Source organism: Bos javanicus, chromosome 7 (genome assembly GCF_032452875.1).
Source record: "Bos javanicus breed banteng chromosome 7, ARS-OSU_banteng_1.0, whole genome shotgun sequence".
Classification (NCBI taxonomy): Eukaryota; Metazoa; Chordata; class Mammalia; order Artiodactyla; family Bovidae; genus Bos; species Bos javanicus.
Genome location: NC_083874.1, coordinates 41,310,440 through 41,328,424, shown reverse-complemented (window position 1 = coordinate 41,328,424; position 17,985 = coordinate 41,310,440). Strand labels below are relative to the sequence as shown.

General features: G+C 35.5%; 1 protein-coding gene across 1 annotated transcript; it reads right to left on the bottom strand.

The window, feature by feature from the left end:
- Window positions 1-7,712: 7,712 nt before the first annotated feature.
- LOC133252024 (olfactory receptor 2AJ1-like) lies at window positions 7,713-8,719 on the bottom strand. The gene has a single exon (XM_061424779.1). It carries the CDS (start codon window positions 8,700-8,702, stop codon window positions 7,758-7,760), a length of 945 nt encoding a protein of 314 aa, XP_061280763.1. The 5' UTR covers window positions 8,703-8,719; the 3' UTR covers window positions 7,713-7,757.
- Between the last annotated feature and the right edge of the window lie 9,266 nt (window positions 8,720-17,985).

The following is a 17,985-nucleotide window of genomic DNA, read 5'->3' as shown; positions in this document are numbered from 1 at the left end:
TGTGTGTAATCTTTTTGATATACACAAAAAATTGATGGATTTTTTGCTGCTATTTAGTTAAGAGTGTTGTCTAAAGGCCTTTATTCATATCAATGTCTTTTCTTTTTTTAATATAAATTTATTTATTTTAATTGGAGGCTAATTACTTTACAATATTGTATTGGTTTTGCCATATATTCACATGGACCCACCACGGGTGTACATGTGTTCCCCATCCTGAACTCCCCTTCCTCCTCCCTCCCCATCCCATCCCTCTGGGTCATCCCATTGCACCAGCCCCAGGCACCCTGTCTCATGCATTGAACCTGACTGGCAATCCATTTCACATATGATAATACACATGTTTCAATGCCATTCTCCCAAATCATCCCACCCTCTCCCTCTCCCACAGAGTCTAAAAGACTATTCTATACATCTGTGTCTCTTTTGCTGTCTTGCATATAGGGTTATCGTTACCATCTTTCTAGATTCCATATACATGTATCAGTATACTGTATTGGTGTTTTTCTTTCTGGCTTACTTCACTCTGTATAATAGGCTCCAGTTTCATCCACCTCATTAGAACTGATTCAAATGCATTCTTTTTAATGACTGAGTAATATTCCATTGTGTATATATACCACAGCTTTATTATCTATTCATCTGCTGATGGACATCTAGGTTGCTTCCATGTCCTAGCTATTATAAACAGTGCTGTGATGAACATTGGGGGTACACATGTCTTTTTCAGTTCTGGTTTCCTCAGTGTATATGCCCAGCAGTGGGATTGCTGGGTCATGTGGCAGTTCTATTTCCAGTTTTTTAAGGAATCTCCACACTGTTCTCCATAGTGGCTGTATTTGTTTGCTTTCCCACCAACAGTGTAAGAGGGTTCCCTTTTCTTCACATCCTCTCCAGCATTTATTGCCTGTAGACTTTTGGATAGCAGTCATTCTGACTGGTGTGAAATGGTAACTCATTGTTGTTTTGATTTGCATTTCTCTGATAATGAGTGGTGTTGAGCATCTTTTCATGTGTTTGTTAGCTGTCTGTATGTCTTCTTTGGAGAAATGTCTGTTTAGTTCTTTGGCCCATTTTTTGATTGGGTCAGTTATATTTCTGGTATTGAGATGCAAGAGTTGCTTGTATATTTTTGAGATTAACTCTTTGTCAGTTGCTTCATTTGCTATTATTTTCTTCCATTCTGAAGGCTGTCTTTTCATCTTGCTTATAGTTTCTTTTGTTGTGCAAAAGCTTTTAAGTTTAGTTAGGTACCGTTTGTTTATTTTTGCTTTTATTTCCAATACTCTGGGAGGTGGATCATAGAGGATCCTGCTGTGATTTATGTCAGACAGTGTTTTGCCTATGTTTTCCTCTAGGAGTTTTATAGTTTCTTGTCTTACTTTTAGATTTTTAATCCATTTGGGTTTATTTTTGTGTATGGTGTTAGAAAGTGTTCTAGTTTCATTCTTTTACAAGTGGTTGACCAGTTTTCCAGCACCACTTGTTAAAGAGATTGTCTTTTCTCCATTGTATATTCTTGCCTCCTTTGTTGAAGATAAGGTGTCCATAGGTGCGTGGATTCATCTCTGGGCTTTCTATTTTTTTCCATTGATCTATATTTCTTTCTTTGTGCCAGTACCATATTCTCTTTGATGACTGTAGCTTTGTAGTAGAGCCTGAAGTCAGGTAGGTTGATTCCTCCTGTTCCATTCTTCTTTCTCAAGATTGCTTTGGCTATTAGAGGGTTTTTTTTTTTTTTGTATTTCCATACAAATTGTGAAATTATTTGTAGTAGTTCTCTGAAAAATACCATTGGTAGCTTGATAGGGATTGCATTTAATCTAAAGATTGCTTTGGGTAGTATACTCATTTTCATTATATTGATTCTTCCAACCCATGAACGTGGTATATTTCTCCATATATTTGTGCCCATTTTGATTTTTTTCATCAGTGTTTTATAGTTTTCTATATACAGATATTTTGTTTCTTTAGGTAGATATATTCCTAAGTATTTTATTCTTTCCGTTGCAATGGTGAATGGGATTTTTTCCTGAATTTCTCTTTCTGTTTTCTTATTGTTAGTGTATAGGAATGCAAGGGGTTTCTGTGTGTTAATTTTATATCCTGTAACTTTACTATATTCATTGATTAGCTCTAGTAAATTTTCTGGTGCAGTCTTTAGGGTTTTCTATGTAGAGGATCATGTCATTTGCAAACAGTGAGAGTTTTACTTCTTCTTTTCTAATCTGATTCCTTTTATTTCTTTTTCTGCTCTGATTGTTGTGGCCAAGACTTTCAAAACTATGTTGAATAGTAGTGTTGAGAGTGGGCACCTTTGTCTTGTTCCTGACTTTAGGGGAAATGCTTTCAATTTTTCACCATGGAGGATAATGTTTGCTGTTTTTATTATGTTGAGGTATTTTTATTATGTTAAGGTATGTTCCTTCTATTCCTGCTTTCTGGAGGGTTTTTTTTTTTTTATCATAAATGGATGTTGAATTTTGTCAAATGCTTTCTCTGCATCTATTGAGATAATGATATGTTTTTATCTTTCAATTTGTTAATGTGGTATATTACATTGATTTCCGGATATTGAAAAATCCTTGCATCCCTGGGATAAAGCCCACTTGGTCATGATGTATGATCCTTTAAATATGTTTTGTTGGATTCTGTTTGCTAGAATTTTGTTAAGGATTTTTGCATCTATGTTCATCAGTGATATTGGTCTGTAGTTTTATTTTTTTGTGTGGCATCTTTGTCTGGTTTTGGTATTAGGATGATGGTGGCCTTGTAGAATAAGTTTGGAAGTTTACCTTCCTCTGCAATTTTCTGGACAAGTTTGAGTAGGATAGGTGTTAGCTGTTCTCTGAATTTTTGGTAGAATTCAGCTGTGAAGCCGTCTGGTCCTGGGCTTTTGTTTGCTGGAAGATTTCTGATTACAGTTTCAATTTCCATGCTTGTGATGGGTCTGTTAAGATTTTCTATTTCTTCCTGGTTCAGTTTTGGAAAGTTGTACTTTTCTAAGAATTTGTCCTTTTCTTCCAAATTGTCCATTTTATTGGCATATAGTTGCTGATAGTAGTCTCTTATGTTCCTTTGTATTTCTGTGTTGTCTGTTGTGATCTCTCCATTTTCATTTATAATTTTGTTGATTTGATTCTTCTCCCTTTGTTTCTTGATGAGTCTGGCTAATGGTTTGTCAATTTTATTTATCTTCTCAAAGAACCAGCTTTTGGCTTTGTTGATTTTTGCTATGGTCTCTTTTGTTTCTTTTGCATTTATTTCTGCCCAATTTTTAAGATTTCTTTCCTTCTGCTCACCCTGGGATTCTTCATTTCTTCTTCTTCTAGTTGCTTTAGGTGTAGAGTTAGGTTATTTATTTGACTTTTTTCTTGTTTCTTGAGGTAAGCTTGTATTGCTATGAACCTACCCCTTAGCACTGCTTTTACAGTGTCACATAGGTTTTGGGTTGTTGTCATTTCATTTTCATTCATTTCTATGCATATTTTGATTTCTTTTTTGATTTATTCTGTGATTTGTGGGTTATTCAGCAGCATGTAGTTCAGCCTCCATATGTTGGAATTTTTAATAGTTTTTCTCCTTTAAGTGACATCTAATCTTACTGCATTGTGATCAGAAAAGATGGTTGGAGTGATTTTAATATTTTTGAATTTACCAATGCTAGATTTATAGCCCAGGATGTGATCTATCCCGGAGAAGGTTCCATGTGCACTTGAGAGAAAGGTGAAATTCATTGTTTTGCGGTGGAATGTCCTATAGATATCAATTAGGTCTAACTGGTCTACTGTATCTTTTAAAGTTCATGTTTCTTTGTTCATTTTTTTTTAGTTGACCTATCCATAGGTGTTAGTGGGATATTAAGGTCTCCCACTATTATTGTGTTAGTGTTAATTTCCCCTTTCATACTTGTTAGCACTTACCTTACATATTGTGGTGCTCCTATGTTGGGTGCATATATATTTATAATTGTTATATCTTCTTCTTGGATTGATCCTTTAATCATTATGTAGTGTCCTTATTTGTCTTTTTTCACAGCCTTTATTTTGAAGTCTATTTTATCTGATATGAGTATTGCCAGTCCTGCTTTCTTTTGGCCTCTATTTGCATGGAATATCTTTTTCCAGTCCTTCACTTTCAGTCTGTATGTGTCCCTTGTTTTGAGGTGGGTCTGCTGTAGACAACATATATAGGGGTCTTGTTTTTGTATCCATTCAGCCAGTCTTTGTCTTTTTGTTTGGGCATTCAACCCACTTACATTTAAGGTAATTATTGATAAATATGATCCCATTACCATTTACTTTGTTGTTTTGGGTTCGAGTTTATACACGCTTTCTGTGTTTCCTGTCTAGAGAAGATCCTTTAGCATTTGTTGGAGACCTAGTTTGGTGGTGCTGAATTCTCTCAGCTTTTGCTTGTCTGTAAAGCTTTTGATTTCTTCTTCATATTTGAATGAAATCCTTGCTGGGTACACTAATCTGGGTTGTAGGGTTTCTTTTTCATCACTTTAAGTATGTCTTTCTGGCCTGAAGACTTTCTATTGAAAGATCAGCTGTTATCCTTATGGGAATTCCCTTGTGTGTTATTTGTTGTTTTCCCCTTGCTACTTTTAATATTTGTTCTTTGTGTTTGATCTTTGTTAATTTGATTAATATGTGTCTTGAGGTGTTTTGCCTTGGGTTTATCCTGTTTGGGACTCTCTGGGTTTCTTGGACTTGGTGACTAGTTCTTTCCCCATTTTAGGGAAGTTTTCAACTATTGTCTCCTCAAGTATTTTCTCATGGTCTTTCTTTTTGTCTTCTTCTTCTGGGACTCCTATGATTCGAATGTTGGGGTGTTTAGCATTGTCCCAGAGGTCTCTGAGGTTATCCTCCTTTCTTTTAATTCTTTTTTTTTCTTTTTTCCTCTCTGCGTCATTTATTTCTACCATTCTATCTTCTACCTCACTTATCCTGTCTTCTGCCTCCGTTATTCTAGTGTTAATTCCCTCCAGAGTGTTTTTGATCTCATCTATTGCCTTATTCATTATATATTGAGTCTTTTTTATTTCTTCTAGGTCCTTGTTAAACATTTCTTGCATCTTCTCAATCTTTGTCTCCAGGCTATTTATCTGTAACTCCATTTTGTTTTCAAGATTTTGGATCATTTTCACTATCATTATTCTGAATTCTTTATCAGGTAGATTCCCTATCTCTTCCTCTTTTGTTTGGTTTGGTGGACATGTATCCTGTTCCTTTACCTGCTGAGTATTTCTCTGCCTTTTCATCTTGTTTATATTGCTGTGTTTGGGGTGGCCTTTCTGGATTCTGGCAGTTTGTGGTTCCTCTTTATTGTGGAGGGTCCTTGCTGTGGGTGGGGTTGGACAGATGACTTGTCAAGCTTTCCTGGTTAGGGAAGCTTGTGTTGGTGTTATGGTGGGTGGGACTGGGTTTCTTCTCTCTGGAGTGCAATGAAATGTCCAGTAGTGAATTTTGAGATGTCAGTGGGTTTGGTGTGACTTTGTACAGCCTGTATATTGAAGTTCAGTGCTATGTTCCTGTGTTGCTGGAGAATTTGCATGGTATGTCTTGCTCTGGAACTTGTTGGCTCTTGGGTGGTGCTTGGTTTCAGTGTAGGTATGGAGGCTTTTGATGAGCTCTTATTGATTAATATTCCCTGGAGTCAGGAGTTCTCTGGTATTCTCAGGTTTTGGACTTAAGCCTCCTGCCTCTGGTTTTCAGTCTTAGTCTTACATTAGCCTCAAGACTTCTTCGTCTATACAGTACTGATGATAAAACATCTAGGTTAATGATGAAAAGTTTCTCCACAGAGAGGGACACCTAAAGAAGTTTACAGAGTTAGATGGAGAAGAGAAGAGGGAGAAGGGAGATAGAGGTGACCAGGAGGAGAAGGGGGGAATCAAAAGGGGAGAGAGCAAGCTAGTCAGTAATCACTTCCCTATGTGCTCTCCACAGTCTGGACCCCTCAGAGACGTTCACGGCTTTATACAGAGATGAAGAGAGGGAGGAAGGAGACAGAGGTGGCCAGGAGGAGAAAGGGGGGGGAATCAAAAGGAGAGAGACAGATCTAGCCAGTAATCAGTTCCCTAAGTGTTCTCTACAGCCCAGAACACACAAAGAAATTCACAGAGTTGGGTAGAGAAGAGAAGAGGGAGGGAGGAGATAGAGGTGGCCTGGTGGAGAAAAAGGATAGTCAAAAGGGGGAGAGAGAAATCAAGCCAGTAATCTCACTCCTAAATAAAACTGGCTACTGAGGATTGGGTTCTTAAAGGTACAAAATTGATAACAAATACCAAAAAGCAAAGATTAAAAATCTAGAGTAGAGGTTAGATTCTCAAAAATACAATATTAAAACAAAACAAAGTCACAAAAATTATAATTATATATATATATATAAAATCTGTTTTAAAAATCGGGTCTTTTTTTTTTTTTTTGCAAGGTAATAGTAGGTTATAAAAATGAAAATTAAAAGGGTAATAGAGGACTTAAAATTTTTTTTAATTTAAAAATTAAAAAAATGGTAATAGTAAAAATATATCTAGGAATTTCTCTGGAGCTGTTGCAGATAGTGTGGGGTCAGTTCGTTTTCAGATAGTTCCTTGATCCGGCTTATACTTCTCAAGATCCATAGGCCCCTTCCAATGTAGTCAGTGCTAACTACAGGGTTTTAAACTACAGGTTTCCTGGTGTTTGGAAACCTCTCTTTAAGACTCCCTTCTCGGGGATGGATCTCCTTCCCTACCTCTTTTGTCTCTCTTTTTATCTTTTATATTTTGTCCTACCTCCTTTCAAAGACAATGGGCTGCCTTTCTGGGTGCCTGATGTCCTCTGACAGCATTCAGAAGTTGTTTGTGGAATTTGCTCAGCATTTTAATGTTCTTTCTATGAGTTTGTGGGGGAGAAAGTGGTTTCCCCGACCTATTCCTCTGCCATCTTAGGACCTCTCCCCTCAATGTCTTTTGTTACAGAATCTTTTTCTGAATTTGGTATCAGTTTAATTGTGGCCTCATAGAATGAGATAATGAGTGATACCTCCTCCTCTGGTGTTTGGGAAGATATGGAAAATGACTGACATTAATCCTGTTATACATGAATGCTAAAATTAACCAGTGACATTCTCTGGTTTACAGATTTTCTTTGTTGGGAAATCTTAATTACTAATTTAAGCTCCTTACTAATTATAGGTCTAGTCAAATTTTCTACTCACTACTCAGTCTTCATAGGGTGTGTGTTTTGGAAAACTACAGTTTTTTCTCGTGATGAGATCTTTTAAAAGTCTACTGTCTTAGTGCCTTTCAAATATACAATATAGCATTTTTAACTGTAATCACCATGCTGTTCATTAATTCCCCAGGACTTATTTATCTCATAAGTTCAAGTTTCCATTTTTTGCCACCTTCCCCCTTCTCACACTTTCAAATACATCATATATGTATATATCTATATATAATGTGATTTTATCATAAAAGATAATTTTTACAAATTTGCTATTTTAGTGGGAAAATAAAATTAGCCTTTAGTCATCTTTGATGTTCTATAATTGGAGGTTTGGTGATTATAATTGGCAACATAGAGAGACAGATATGGTTTTAGATATATAAAACAAATATCTGTAACAACTTTATTATTATCAATGTTTCAGAAATATCCATCTTTGCACACTTGAAGAGATAAAAACTCTCTAGAGATTTGAATAACAGATATCCTCTAAATATTTAGTATGGAAATAGACAACAATATACACTTTAAGCTTTTTCCCTATAACATTTTATGGAGAAAATTACTTCTGAGCATATTTTTCATTGCATCTAAGACATCTTTATTCCTGATACTGTAGATAATTGGGTTGAAAGATGGTGTGAGGATGGTATAGAATATTGCCAGCAATTTATCCTGACCTGGAGTGTGGTACTTTTTAGGTCTCATGTATGTGAAAATAAAAGGCCCATAGTACATTATGACCACAATCATGTGGAAGAAACAGGTAGAAAATGATTTTTTCCTTGCCTTTTTTGATTTCATTTGGAGGACAGTAAGAAGAATTTGGACATAAGAAGCAAAGATTAGAGAGGAAGGGATAAATAAGAAAATGATGCCACTTGCATAAGCTGCTCGTTCATAGTGTGTTGTGTCCACGCAAGACAACACCAACATGGTGGGAACTTCACAGAAAAAGTGATCAATGGCCCTTGAGCCACAAAAGGGAAAGTGAAGTGCATAAGCTGTGTGAACTATGGAGTTGATTATTCCAATAAACCAGGCCCCTCCAGCCATGAGAACGCTGACATAGTCATTCATAAGAATGGGATAACGCAGTGGATGACAGATGGCTACATAGCGATCGTAGGACATTGCTGCCAGGAGAAGGCACTCACCACCCAAGAGGGTAAGGGATAGAAATATCTGGAAGCCACAGGCTACAAATGAAATAGTTTTGCTGCCTGACAGAAAGTCAGTGATCATTTTGGGAACAATGTTGCTAGTATGCAAGATATCTATAAAAGAGAGATGACTGAGCAGGAAATACATTGGAGTATGGAGTCTTGATTCCCTGTGGATAAGGATAATCATCATTGTATTTTCTGTTATAGTTATAATAAAAACGATGAATATAATGGAGAGGAAAATCAGACTTGTTTGGGAAGAAGAGAAGAGTCCCAAAAGAATGAAGTCACTGCTGGAAGTGTGATTCTCATATCCCATCTTGAAATTCTTGCTTTACCTAAAATAAATAAACAAACAAACAAATATAAACAAATAAGAGGTAGAGTGAAAGAAATAAAAATTAGCATAAATCTCAATCTCCTTTACATTTAACTGTATACTAAGATAAGCATATTCCTTTTTTGCTATATTTTCCAAGTAAAGCCAAATGGACTCTCAGATAGTTTTTTAACTGGGCATGTTTTACACAATGGGCATTTATTTGCTGAACAAGTCAATTGTTTTATCATTATGAAATAAACATAATTTGTATATACTTTATATAAGAAAAAACTTAATTATATATTTAATTCCCTGAAATGTTAGCACTGTTTTGCTGACATTTTAAAAGTTTTAAAAGATCAGCATATGAATGGGATTTGCTTCTTGCTGTTTCTACTTGTTTGATCTACAGCACAGTAAAATTTGGTGTAGACAGATTCAGTTTGAAGGCAGTGGTGTTTCCCATGAACTGACTGATTATAATTTAGTCTCTAAAATCAGTGAATATTACTGCAACTCACATTTAATATATTGATATCCAAAGTTGTTGACTTTTTCTCACTGCATAGAATCATTTTGTCCTTCTGGTTTTGCTTTTTCCATTAACAGTTTACTTCAATGTAGTCATCCTGAATCAAAACAACACTTCATTTTAGTGTTAAGAAGAGTGGACAGTGTCTATTCACACTAAATTCCTGTTAGTTAGTAGAGTCACTGGACCATGGTAGCTTCCCAGATTCTTATTAAGGAAATTTTGGACTTATGTTTCTAAGATCTCTGATATGAAAGGTCTTCAATGAGGCATCAATTATATTTATGTTTAGACAGTTTGTTTTGTCTGCACAAGTATGTTTATTATTTTTATTTCAGATATAGGATATACTCTATTATATATTCCCTAACATATTTATTATCTTACTTCTATCATATTTCCCCTATCCTTAGGAGGGGAATAATTTTTAGGTATTATTTTAAATTATAAAAGCAGTATGTTTCAGTCTTTCCTTATAGGAAATAGAAATAACTTGTATTCTTTATTCAGTGAATGTACTACACTCAAATCATTTTAATCATTTTGCATTTACCAAGATTCTCAAAATATAGTATATATCAATGCGTTTTGACTTGACTCATAATACTTTTTTCATTTTTCTAGTAGATCTCTTATTACATAAATTAGGTTTATAGAATATTTCTGCAAACTTAGATTTAAGTAGAAGCCAATTACTAATGTTAAGATATTAATATATATAATATTATTATATATTAAATATATACTATATATATATAAATATACTTAATAGAGTACAGTTGAGACTACATATTTAGAAGATAATTGTTTATATGCTCCTATAATGGTCTTTAAAGTTTTGACCAAAAAGCAAAGAAAAGATAAAAACTTGATATTAATATTGTAAAGTAATTAGCCTCTAATTAAAATAAACAAATTTAAATTAAAAAAAGAATTTTTAAAAGTGTTTGATATGAAAATCCTTTGCAATATTAATTATGTGGAAAGCATTTATATTTTATACTATATGACTGCTATTTTTATTTGTAAAACTTTCCTATAAACATAATATCAATGACTCATTTGACATGACATTTATAAGCTCTGTCAAAAAATATTGAGCATCAGATTTGATATGCAAATGATTCAAAATATCTCACTGTTACTAATAATTCAACTAATTACAATGAAATTTCATGGAAGAGGCAATAATCAGACACTGAATTCCCTTAAACATGAATAGAACAAAATCATTACTTGTTTTTAATAAGCTGATATGGAATAAGTTGGGTTATTTCAAATACTGAAAGACAATTCTGTGAAAGTAGTGCACTCAATATGCCAGCAAATTTGGAAAACTCAGCAGTGGCCACAGGACTGGAAAAAATCAGTTTTCACTCCAATCCCAAAGAAAGGCAATGCCAAAGAATGCTCAAACTACTGCACAATTGCACTCAGCTCACATGCTGGTAAAGTAATGTTCAAAATTCTCCAAGCCAGGCTTCAGCAATACGTGAAGCATGAACTTCCAGATGTTGAAGCTAGTTTTAGAAAAGGCAGAGGAACCAGAGATCAAACTGCCAACATCTGCTGTATCATCAAAACAAGAGAGTCCCAGAAAAACATCTATTTCTGCTTTATTGACTGTGATAAAGCCTTTGACTGTGTGGATCACAATAAACTGTGGAAGAGATGGGAATACCAGACCACCTGACCTGTCTCTTCAGAAACCTGTATGCAGATCAGGAAGCAACAGTTAGAACTGGACATGGAACAAAAGACTGGTTCCAAATAGGAAAAGGAGTACGTCAAGGCTGTATTTAACTTCTATGCAGAGTACATCATAAGAAACGCTGGGCTGGAGGAAGCACAAGCTGGAATCAAGGTTGTCAGGAGAAATATCAATAACCTCAGATATGCAGAGACTCCACCCTTATGACAGAAAGTGAATAAGAACTGAAGAGCCTCTTGATGAAAGTGAAAGAGGACAGTGAAAAAGTTGGCTTAAAGCTCAACATTCAGAAAACTAAGATCATGGCATCTGGTCACATCACTTCATGGCAAATAGATGGAGAAACAGTGGAAACAGTGGCTGACTTTATTTTTTGGGGGCTCCAAAATCACTGCAGATGGTAATTGCAGCCATGAAATTAAAAGACACTTACTCCTTGGAAGGAAAGTTATGACCAACCTAGGTAGCATATTGAAAAGCAGAGAGATTACTTTGCCAACAAAGGTCCGTCTAGTCAAGGCTGTGGTTTTTCCTGTGGTCATGTATGGATGTGAGAGTTGGACTATAAAGAAAGCTGAGCACTGAAGAATTGATGCTTTTGAACTGTGGGTTGGAGAAGACTCTTGAGAGTCCCTTGGACTGCAAGGAGATCCAATAGTCCATCCTAAAGGAGATCAGTCCTGGGTGTTCATTGGAAGGACTGATGCTGAAGCTGAAACTCCAATACTTTGGCCACCTCATGCGAAGAGCTGACTCATTTGCAAAGACCCTGATGCTGGGAAAGATTGAGGGCAGGAGGAGAAGGGGACGACAGAGGATGAGATGGTTAGATGGCATCACTGACTCATTGGACATGGGTTTGGGTTGACTCCCGGAGTTTGTGGTGGACAGGGATGCCTGGCGTGCTGCGATTCATGGGGTCGGAAAGAGTCAGACACGACTGAGAACTGAACTGAACTGATATGGAATATGGGTACAATAAATGTATAAGAGATATTACCTAACCTGGTGGTGTGTATGCTTTTGACTCAAGTAATTATCTTAGCGAAGTAACAACATAAGCTAAACATTTCCTAATGCTTTGAAGAGATAAAAAATAGAATACATTCATATATATATATTTAAATATCTATTTTTATGTCTCATTATAGAGCAAAGCAGCTATCAGACATTAAAATATATCTGAAATCAATATCTTTTAAATAAGGATGATAACTGTACCTTGTCATAAGTTGATTTTAAGATTAAATGAGTCACATTAAACAATATATTAAATAACACATACACATGCACATACGCACACACGGAGCAAAACTTGGCATATAGTAAATACTCAAAAACAGTGATTATTGTTCTTACTATTTATATAATTAGTATATCAATATTTCTATCAGTATATTAGTATTTCTATAATCAGTATATTATTTCTTTATAATTTAAATATGCATTTAGCAATTATATTCTAAGTAAGCTAAGAGGCCTTCCCTGTTGGCTCAGATTGTAAAGTGTCTGCCTACAAAGCAGGAGACCTGGGTTTGATCCCTGGGAAGATCCCCTGGAGAAGGAAATGGCAACCCATTCCAGTACTCTTGACTGGAAAATCCCATGGATGGAGGAGCCTGGTAGTCTACAATCCATGGGGTTGCAAAGAGTCAGACAGGACTGAGCGACTTCACTCACTTCACTAAGCTGAGAGAGAGAGAGAATCTCCAGGTTATGAGAGAATATGACCATAGAAATAAAAGCAAATTTCAATGCAATGAGTCAGAAGTATATTGGCACTCACTACTTATTAAAATTGATCCAGGAGGTTCTCTGGGAATGATTCCAAATCAACATATTGAATGAGAATGTGTGGATTGGCTTCCTCACACATTTACACACTTACAGGAATATGTGAGAAAGTAAAACAATGCTTTTTATTCTGAAATCAAATCGCTGACCTGTTCACCATTTCATTTTATAATAGTCAGGGGTGGTGTCATTATGCACTTCTTGCCCTTCAGACTTTTCAGAGCACTGCATTATGTCCCAAGGAGTTAACACTGGATAATCTTACTTCTACCTCTTTTTGCTGCCTCTCCAGCAACACTGAGACTCCCAAGTAAGCCCCCTGAAACAAAGTGGTAGCACCGTGTATCAGTGCCTCAGTCAGAAATCAGAAAATTATTCTAACTTCTCTTTATGTCTTCCATCTTTCTTGTGCAAATCACCATCTCCTATTTTATGTAAATCCTCTCACACATTATTCCTTCTCATGGGCTGCATATCTTATATGGCCATGGTGGTTCTAAGGCAGCAATTCTACTCTTCTCTTTTAATTAAATAGACCTGTACAGGTTCAGCACCACCAACATAATATTGCAAACTTTTTAACTCTCCTTAAATCCAGTGAAGTGTGGCCAATTAAGTAAAATTTTGACATCATAAGACAGAGCTGTGGGTCATCGTGCAATTTACTATTGATCATGGAAATATGAGGGTATTAATGTGAAATAACTGAACAAACTATTGAATAAATTGTTTGGGAAGGGAAAATGCAGAAGGGTACTCTGTGGTAATTGTTATCTTTAAAATTCCTACCAGATCATAAACTTTGGACATAATCATAGTGTAATTCTAGTATGTTTGATTCAAAACTCTTAGCATTTACTTTATGAAATAGAAATAGAAATTATTATAATATCTTAATGAACATTAATTTTCTGCCTCCAGCTATACACACCCACATCAATATATTTTGCCCTAGATCAAGTTATTCTTTCTGGAACACCATTTGAAGAAGTTAAACAACCTGTTGGTTTACATTTTGTGACAGAGAGAAAGAAAGGAAGGAAGGAAGGAAAAAATTAAGGAAGGAAAAAGGAAGAGAGAAAGAAAGAGAAAGAAAAAATAAAATTTCTTGTCTTTAGTTCCCATTTCCCATAAAGCTGAATTACTTATATTTATACAACATAGGTATTTTGCACTTTTGCCCACACCCATATTCTTTCTTCCACAAAATATTTCATTTCAAAAGGCTTTGTGACGTTTCACTCTCTAAATCTTTCTTCTGTGGAGACTTCCTTGCCCTCTTTAAATCTTCCTTGCTTGCTTTTCTTTCTTACTCAGAAACAGACAGCACTGTCAGGATACTATGTTTGAGCCATAGCTTTACTAAGTTTATTTGTACTCTTTACACACTGAACGTAATCTATGTATTCCTTCTTATCCTGGTCCCTGACGTCTCTCATGGCCCACATCTTACCCCATTCCACTTTACCAGTTTCATAGCACCCAGAACAGGAAATTCTTGGTGAGTCTTTTCACATCTAACACATTAGCCTCACTGGTGCCTCAGAAGCGACCATCAGCTCCCTTCTAGATGGTGCCTGGTCTTTGCTCACACCATTCAGCAGTCTGTTTCAATGTCATCTCTTCCAGAGTGACTCAGAGACATAGAATGATATCTCAATCCAGGCATTAGCTACAAAATAGCTGAGGGTTTATAGGGAGATGGAGGACAGATTTGGGAAAAGCAAGGAGAAACAGAGAGGACACGAATCACCTTGAGTCTTGTAGTTTGTGGTTTCTGAGAAGGAAAACAGCTAACCTTTGATAAGGCAGCATAGAAAGTCATATCTCCATGGGACAGTCAAAGAAGGAAACAAAGGGAACATGATGAAATACTTTGTGTGCAGGGGAGGTGGGGTCATTGAGACTGAGCAGGTTTTCCCAAGAAGAGTTGGTGTAGGATAAACATTTGATGAAGAAGGGGGGATACTACCTTCTCTGATCCCTTCCCCATCAATCCCTCTTTTCCTGTATATGGCCTGTCACTTACACTAGGTAGAAGCTCCAGGACAGGTCAGTTGGATGAACATCACTTGGTGCTGCATTGAGAGTCTCCTGGGAGTTTGGGTGTCAATAGATAAACCTGATTATTCCACAGACTGCCTATTTTAGGGAGCAGACTGAAAAGATGAACTCACATCCCCTAAGTGATTCTGCTTATTTTTATCAGACTCATGAGTCAATTAAAGGATCATCAAATAAACTGACTATATAAAGGAATGGAGCAAAAAACACTCAGTCAATATATTAGCTTTACAAATAATTATTTTGGCAGCTAAAACTTGTTCAGCATTTTCAAATTTCAGACAAGATTTCAATCATTTTGAATTTATTAACATGTTACAATTATTATTTAATCATCACAAACTGATTGGGGCCCAAAGGCATTAAACAACATTTCCAAGGTTATGCAGATTAATCAAAAATACTCAAATTATCTAATTCATGCAGCTCCCTCTACATAGGAAAGCACACAAATCAGTAACCTGGGGTGTCACTATTTTGTGATTATCACTAATTGTTTAATGCTTCACTTCATGTATCTCCCAGCAAAAAAAAAAAAAAACAGAAAAATCCTACCTTACCTATTTGGTGTAGTTCCTAAGAGTTATCTGAGAGGCTGATATCCCAGTGTACTGGGAGATCTAACCTCATACGGCCCCTGAACAGATCCAACCTCCTAACTATGTGCACTATTATTTCTGTTGATAATAACTAAAATTGAACCTTCTTCATAATGTTTGATAGTAATTAAAACAAGAGAATAAAAGTGAAATGTAAAGCAAATTGAATTCACAATCTAATTAATGAATAAAATATACTTGTTTATTGATATTATAATAGTTATTTTATCTAAACTGCATTTTCTCCATCTCAATGAGGTTTTAACAAATCCATTTCATGTGTCTTAGGTCTATTAAATAAAATATTTACTGAAATTATCCTTTGATCAAGAATGGCTAAGTTTAGGGGAAATAAACAAGGCTTAAAGTACTATTAAATGTTTGGATTCCATTAGAGAATCTGAAACATGACATTCAGGACCAAGACAAATTCACCAAGAAGCCTGTCTTCTAAATCTCTAGGAGCCACCTACAATTTGAAACCTCAAAAATGGTTTTGTCCCATATGATCTTTGATATTGCCTTCTTTAGATCATACTTCTCTTTAATTCATGTGAGATAGAGAAAAGAATTCTGACAAAAATGCTAGTCACAAAAAGTAAAATGTTGTGAAAAGAAGGACTGAGATCATCAATATTGACAAAAGCTCATTTAAACATGTCGTTTTAAACTATTTTGTTATAGTTCATATTTAATTGCTTTGTTTGTGGACAGCAAATACACACATGCATATATAAATATAAACATATATATATATATATATATATATATATATATATATATATGAGAGAGAGAGAGATGTACTGTTGCTGTTATCTAGTCACTAAGTCATGTCTGACTCTTTGCAGCTCCATGGACTGCAGCACATGAGGCTTCCCTCTCCTTCACCATCTCCCAGTGTTTGCTCAAACTCATGTCCATTGAGTTGATGATGCCATCCAACTATCTCATCCTCTGTTTCCCCCTTCTCATGCTACCTTCCATCTTTCCCAGCAACAGGATCTTTTCTAATGAGTCGCCTCTTCACATCAGGTGGCCAAAGTATTGGACCTTCAGCATTAGTCCTTCAAATAAATATTCAGTGTTGATTTTATTTAGGATAGACTGGTTTGATCTCCTTGCTGTTAAGGGATTCTCAAGAGTCTTTTCCAGCACCACAATTTTAAAGAATCAATCCTATGATGTTCAGCCTTCCTTATGGTCTAACTTACACATCCACACATGACTATTGGAAAAAACATAGTTTTGACAATAAGGACCTTTTTTGGCAAAGTAATGTCTCTGTTTTTTAATATGCTGTCTAGGTTTGTCTTTTCCTACAAGGAGCAAATGTCTTTTAATTTTGTGGCTGCAGTCACTATCCACAGGGATTTTGGATCCCAAGAAAATAAAATCTGACAGTGTTTCCACTTTTTTCCCATCTATTTGCCAAGAGGTGATGGGGCCAGATGACACAATATTAGTTTTTATTTGCAATTATTTGCTTTGTAAAATCAATGGCCTCTTTAAATATACCAAATATCTTGGCTAAAAATTATTGTAAGTATATAGTTGGAACATAAAGAAGGCCAAGTGCCAAAGAATCATTTCTTTTGAATTGTGGTGCTGGAGAAGACTTTTGAGAGTCCCGTGGACTCCAAGGAGATCAAACCAATTAATACTAAGGGAAATCCACCCTGAATGTTTATTGGAAGGACTGATGTTGAAGCCAAAGCTCCAATAGTTTGACCACCTGATGGGAAGACCTGACTCATTTGAAAAGATCCCAATGTTGGGAATGATTGAAGGCAAAAGGTGAAGAGCATGGTAGAGGATGAGATGGTTAGATTGCATCACTTGACTCAGTGGACATGAATTTGAGCAAACTTTAGGAGATAGTGAAGGACAGGAGAGCCTGTGTGCTGCAGTCCATGAGCTGCATATAATCACACACACAAAAATGATCAATTACAGCTTTATTCACAACAGTTCCAGACTGAAAAAAAACCCAACATTTGGACACAACTTAGCAACTGAACAACAACATCAACTCGTTTAGCAGGAGAAGGTAAGAAATATACCATAAACACCCAAATATTAAATTTTTGTGTGACCAATTTTTCCTTCATCTTTGGGCAAAGAGTACCTACTAGAAAAATGTTTCAAATTTTCAATGGCTTTATTACATCAGTAGAATGAAAGTATTTTGTTGTAATGAATAATTAAAATACACGAACAAATATAGTTTCAAGCCTACTGGAAGTGGTGGAAGAGATTCCTTATAAACATATCCAGTTTAAATAGAAAATATTCAATACTGAAGAACTAACTGAAAACCAAAATGTCAGAAAATATAAAATATAAGTGACTCAATATAATTTTATTTAAAAATTTCACATATTCCCATGAATATTTTGTGTTGTCTATCAGTAAACAACCGAGTTCTGTTTACTTTAGAAGTATCTGTATGTTTCTTGTTTGTTTGTTTTCAAAGTATAAACAGATCATTCACAAAGAAAGATATAAAAATAAGTAATAAAGTAATAGAAAAGTCCAGAGCATCATTACACATCAAATGAAACACAAATTAAGACCAAATGA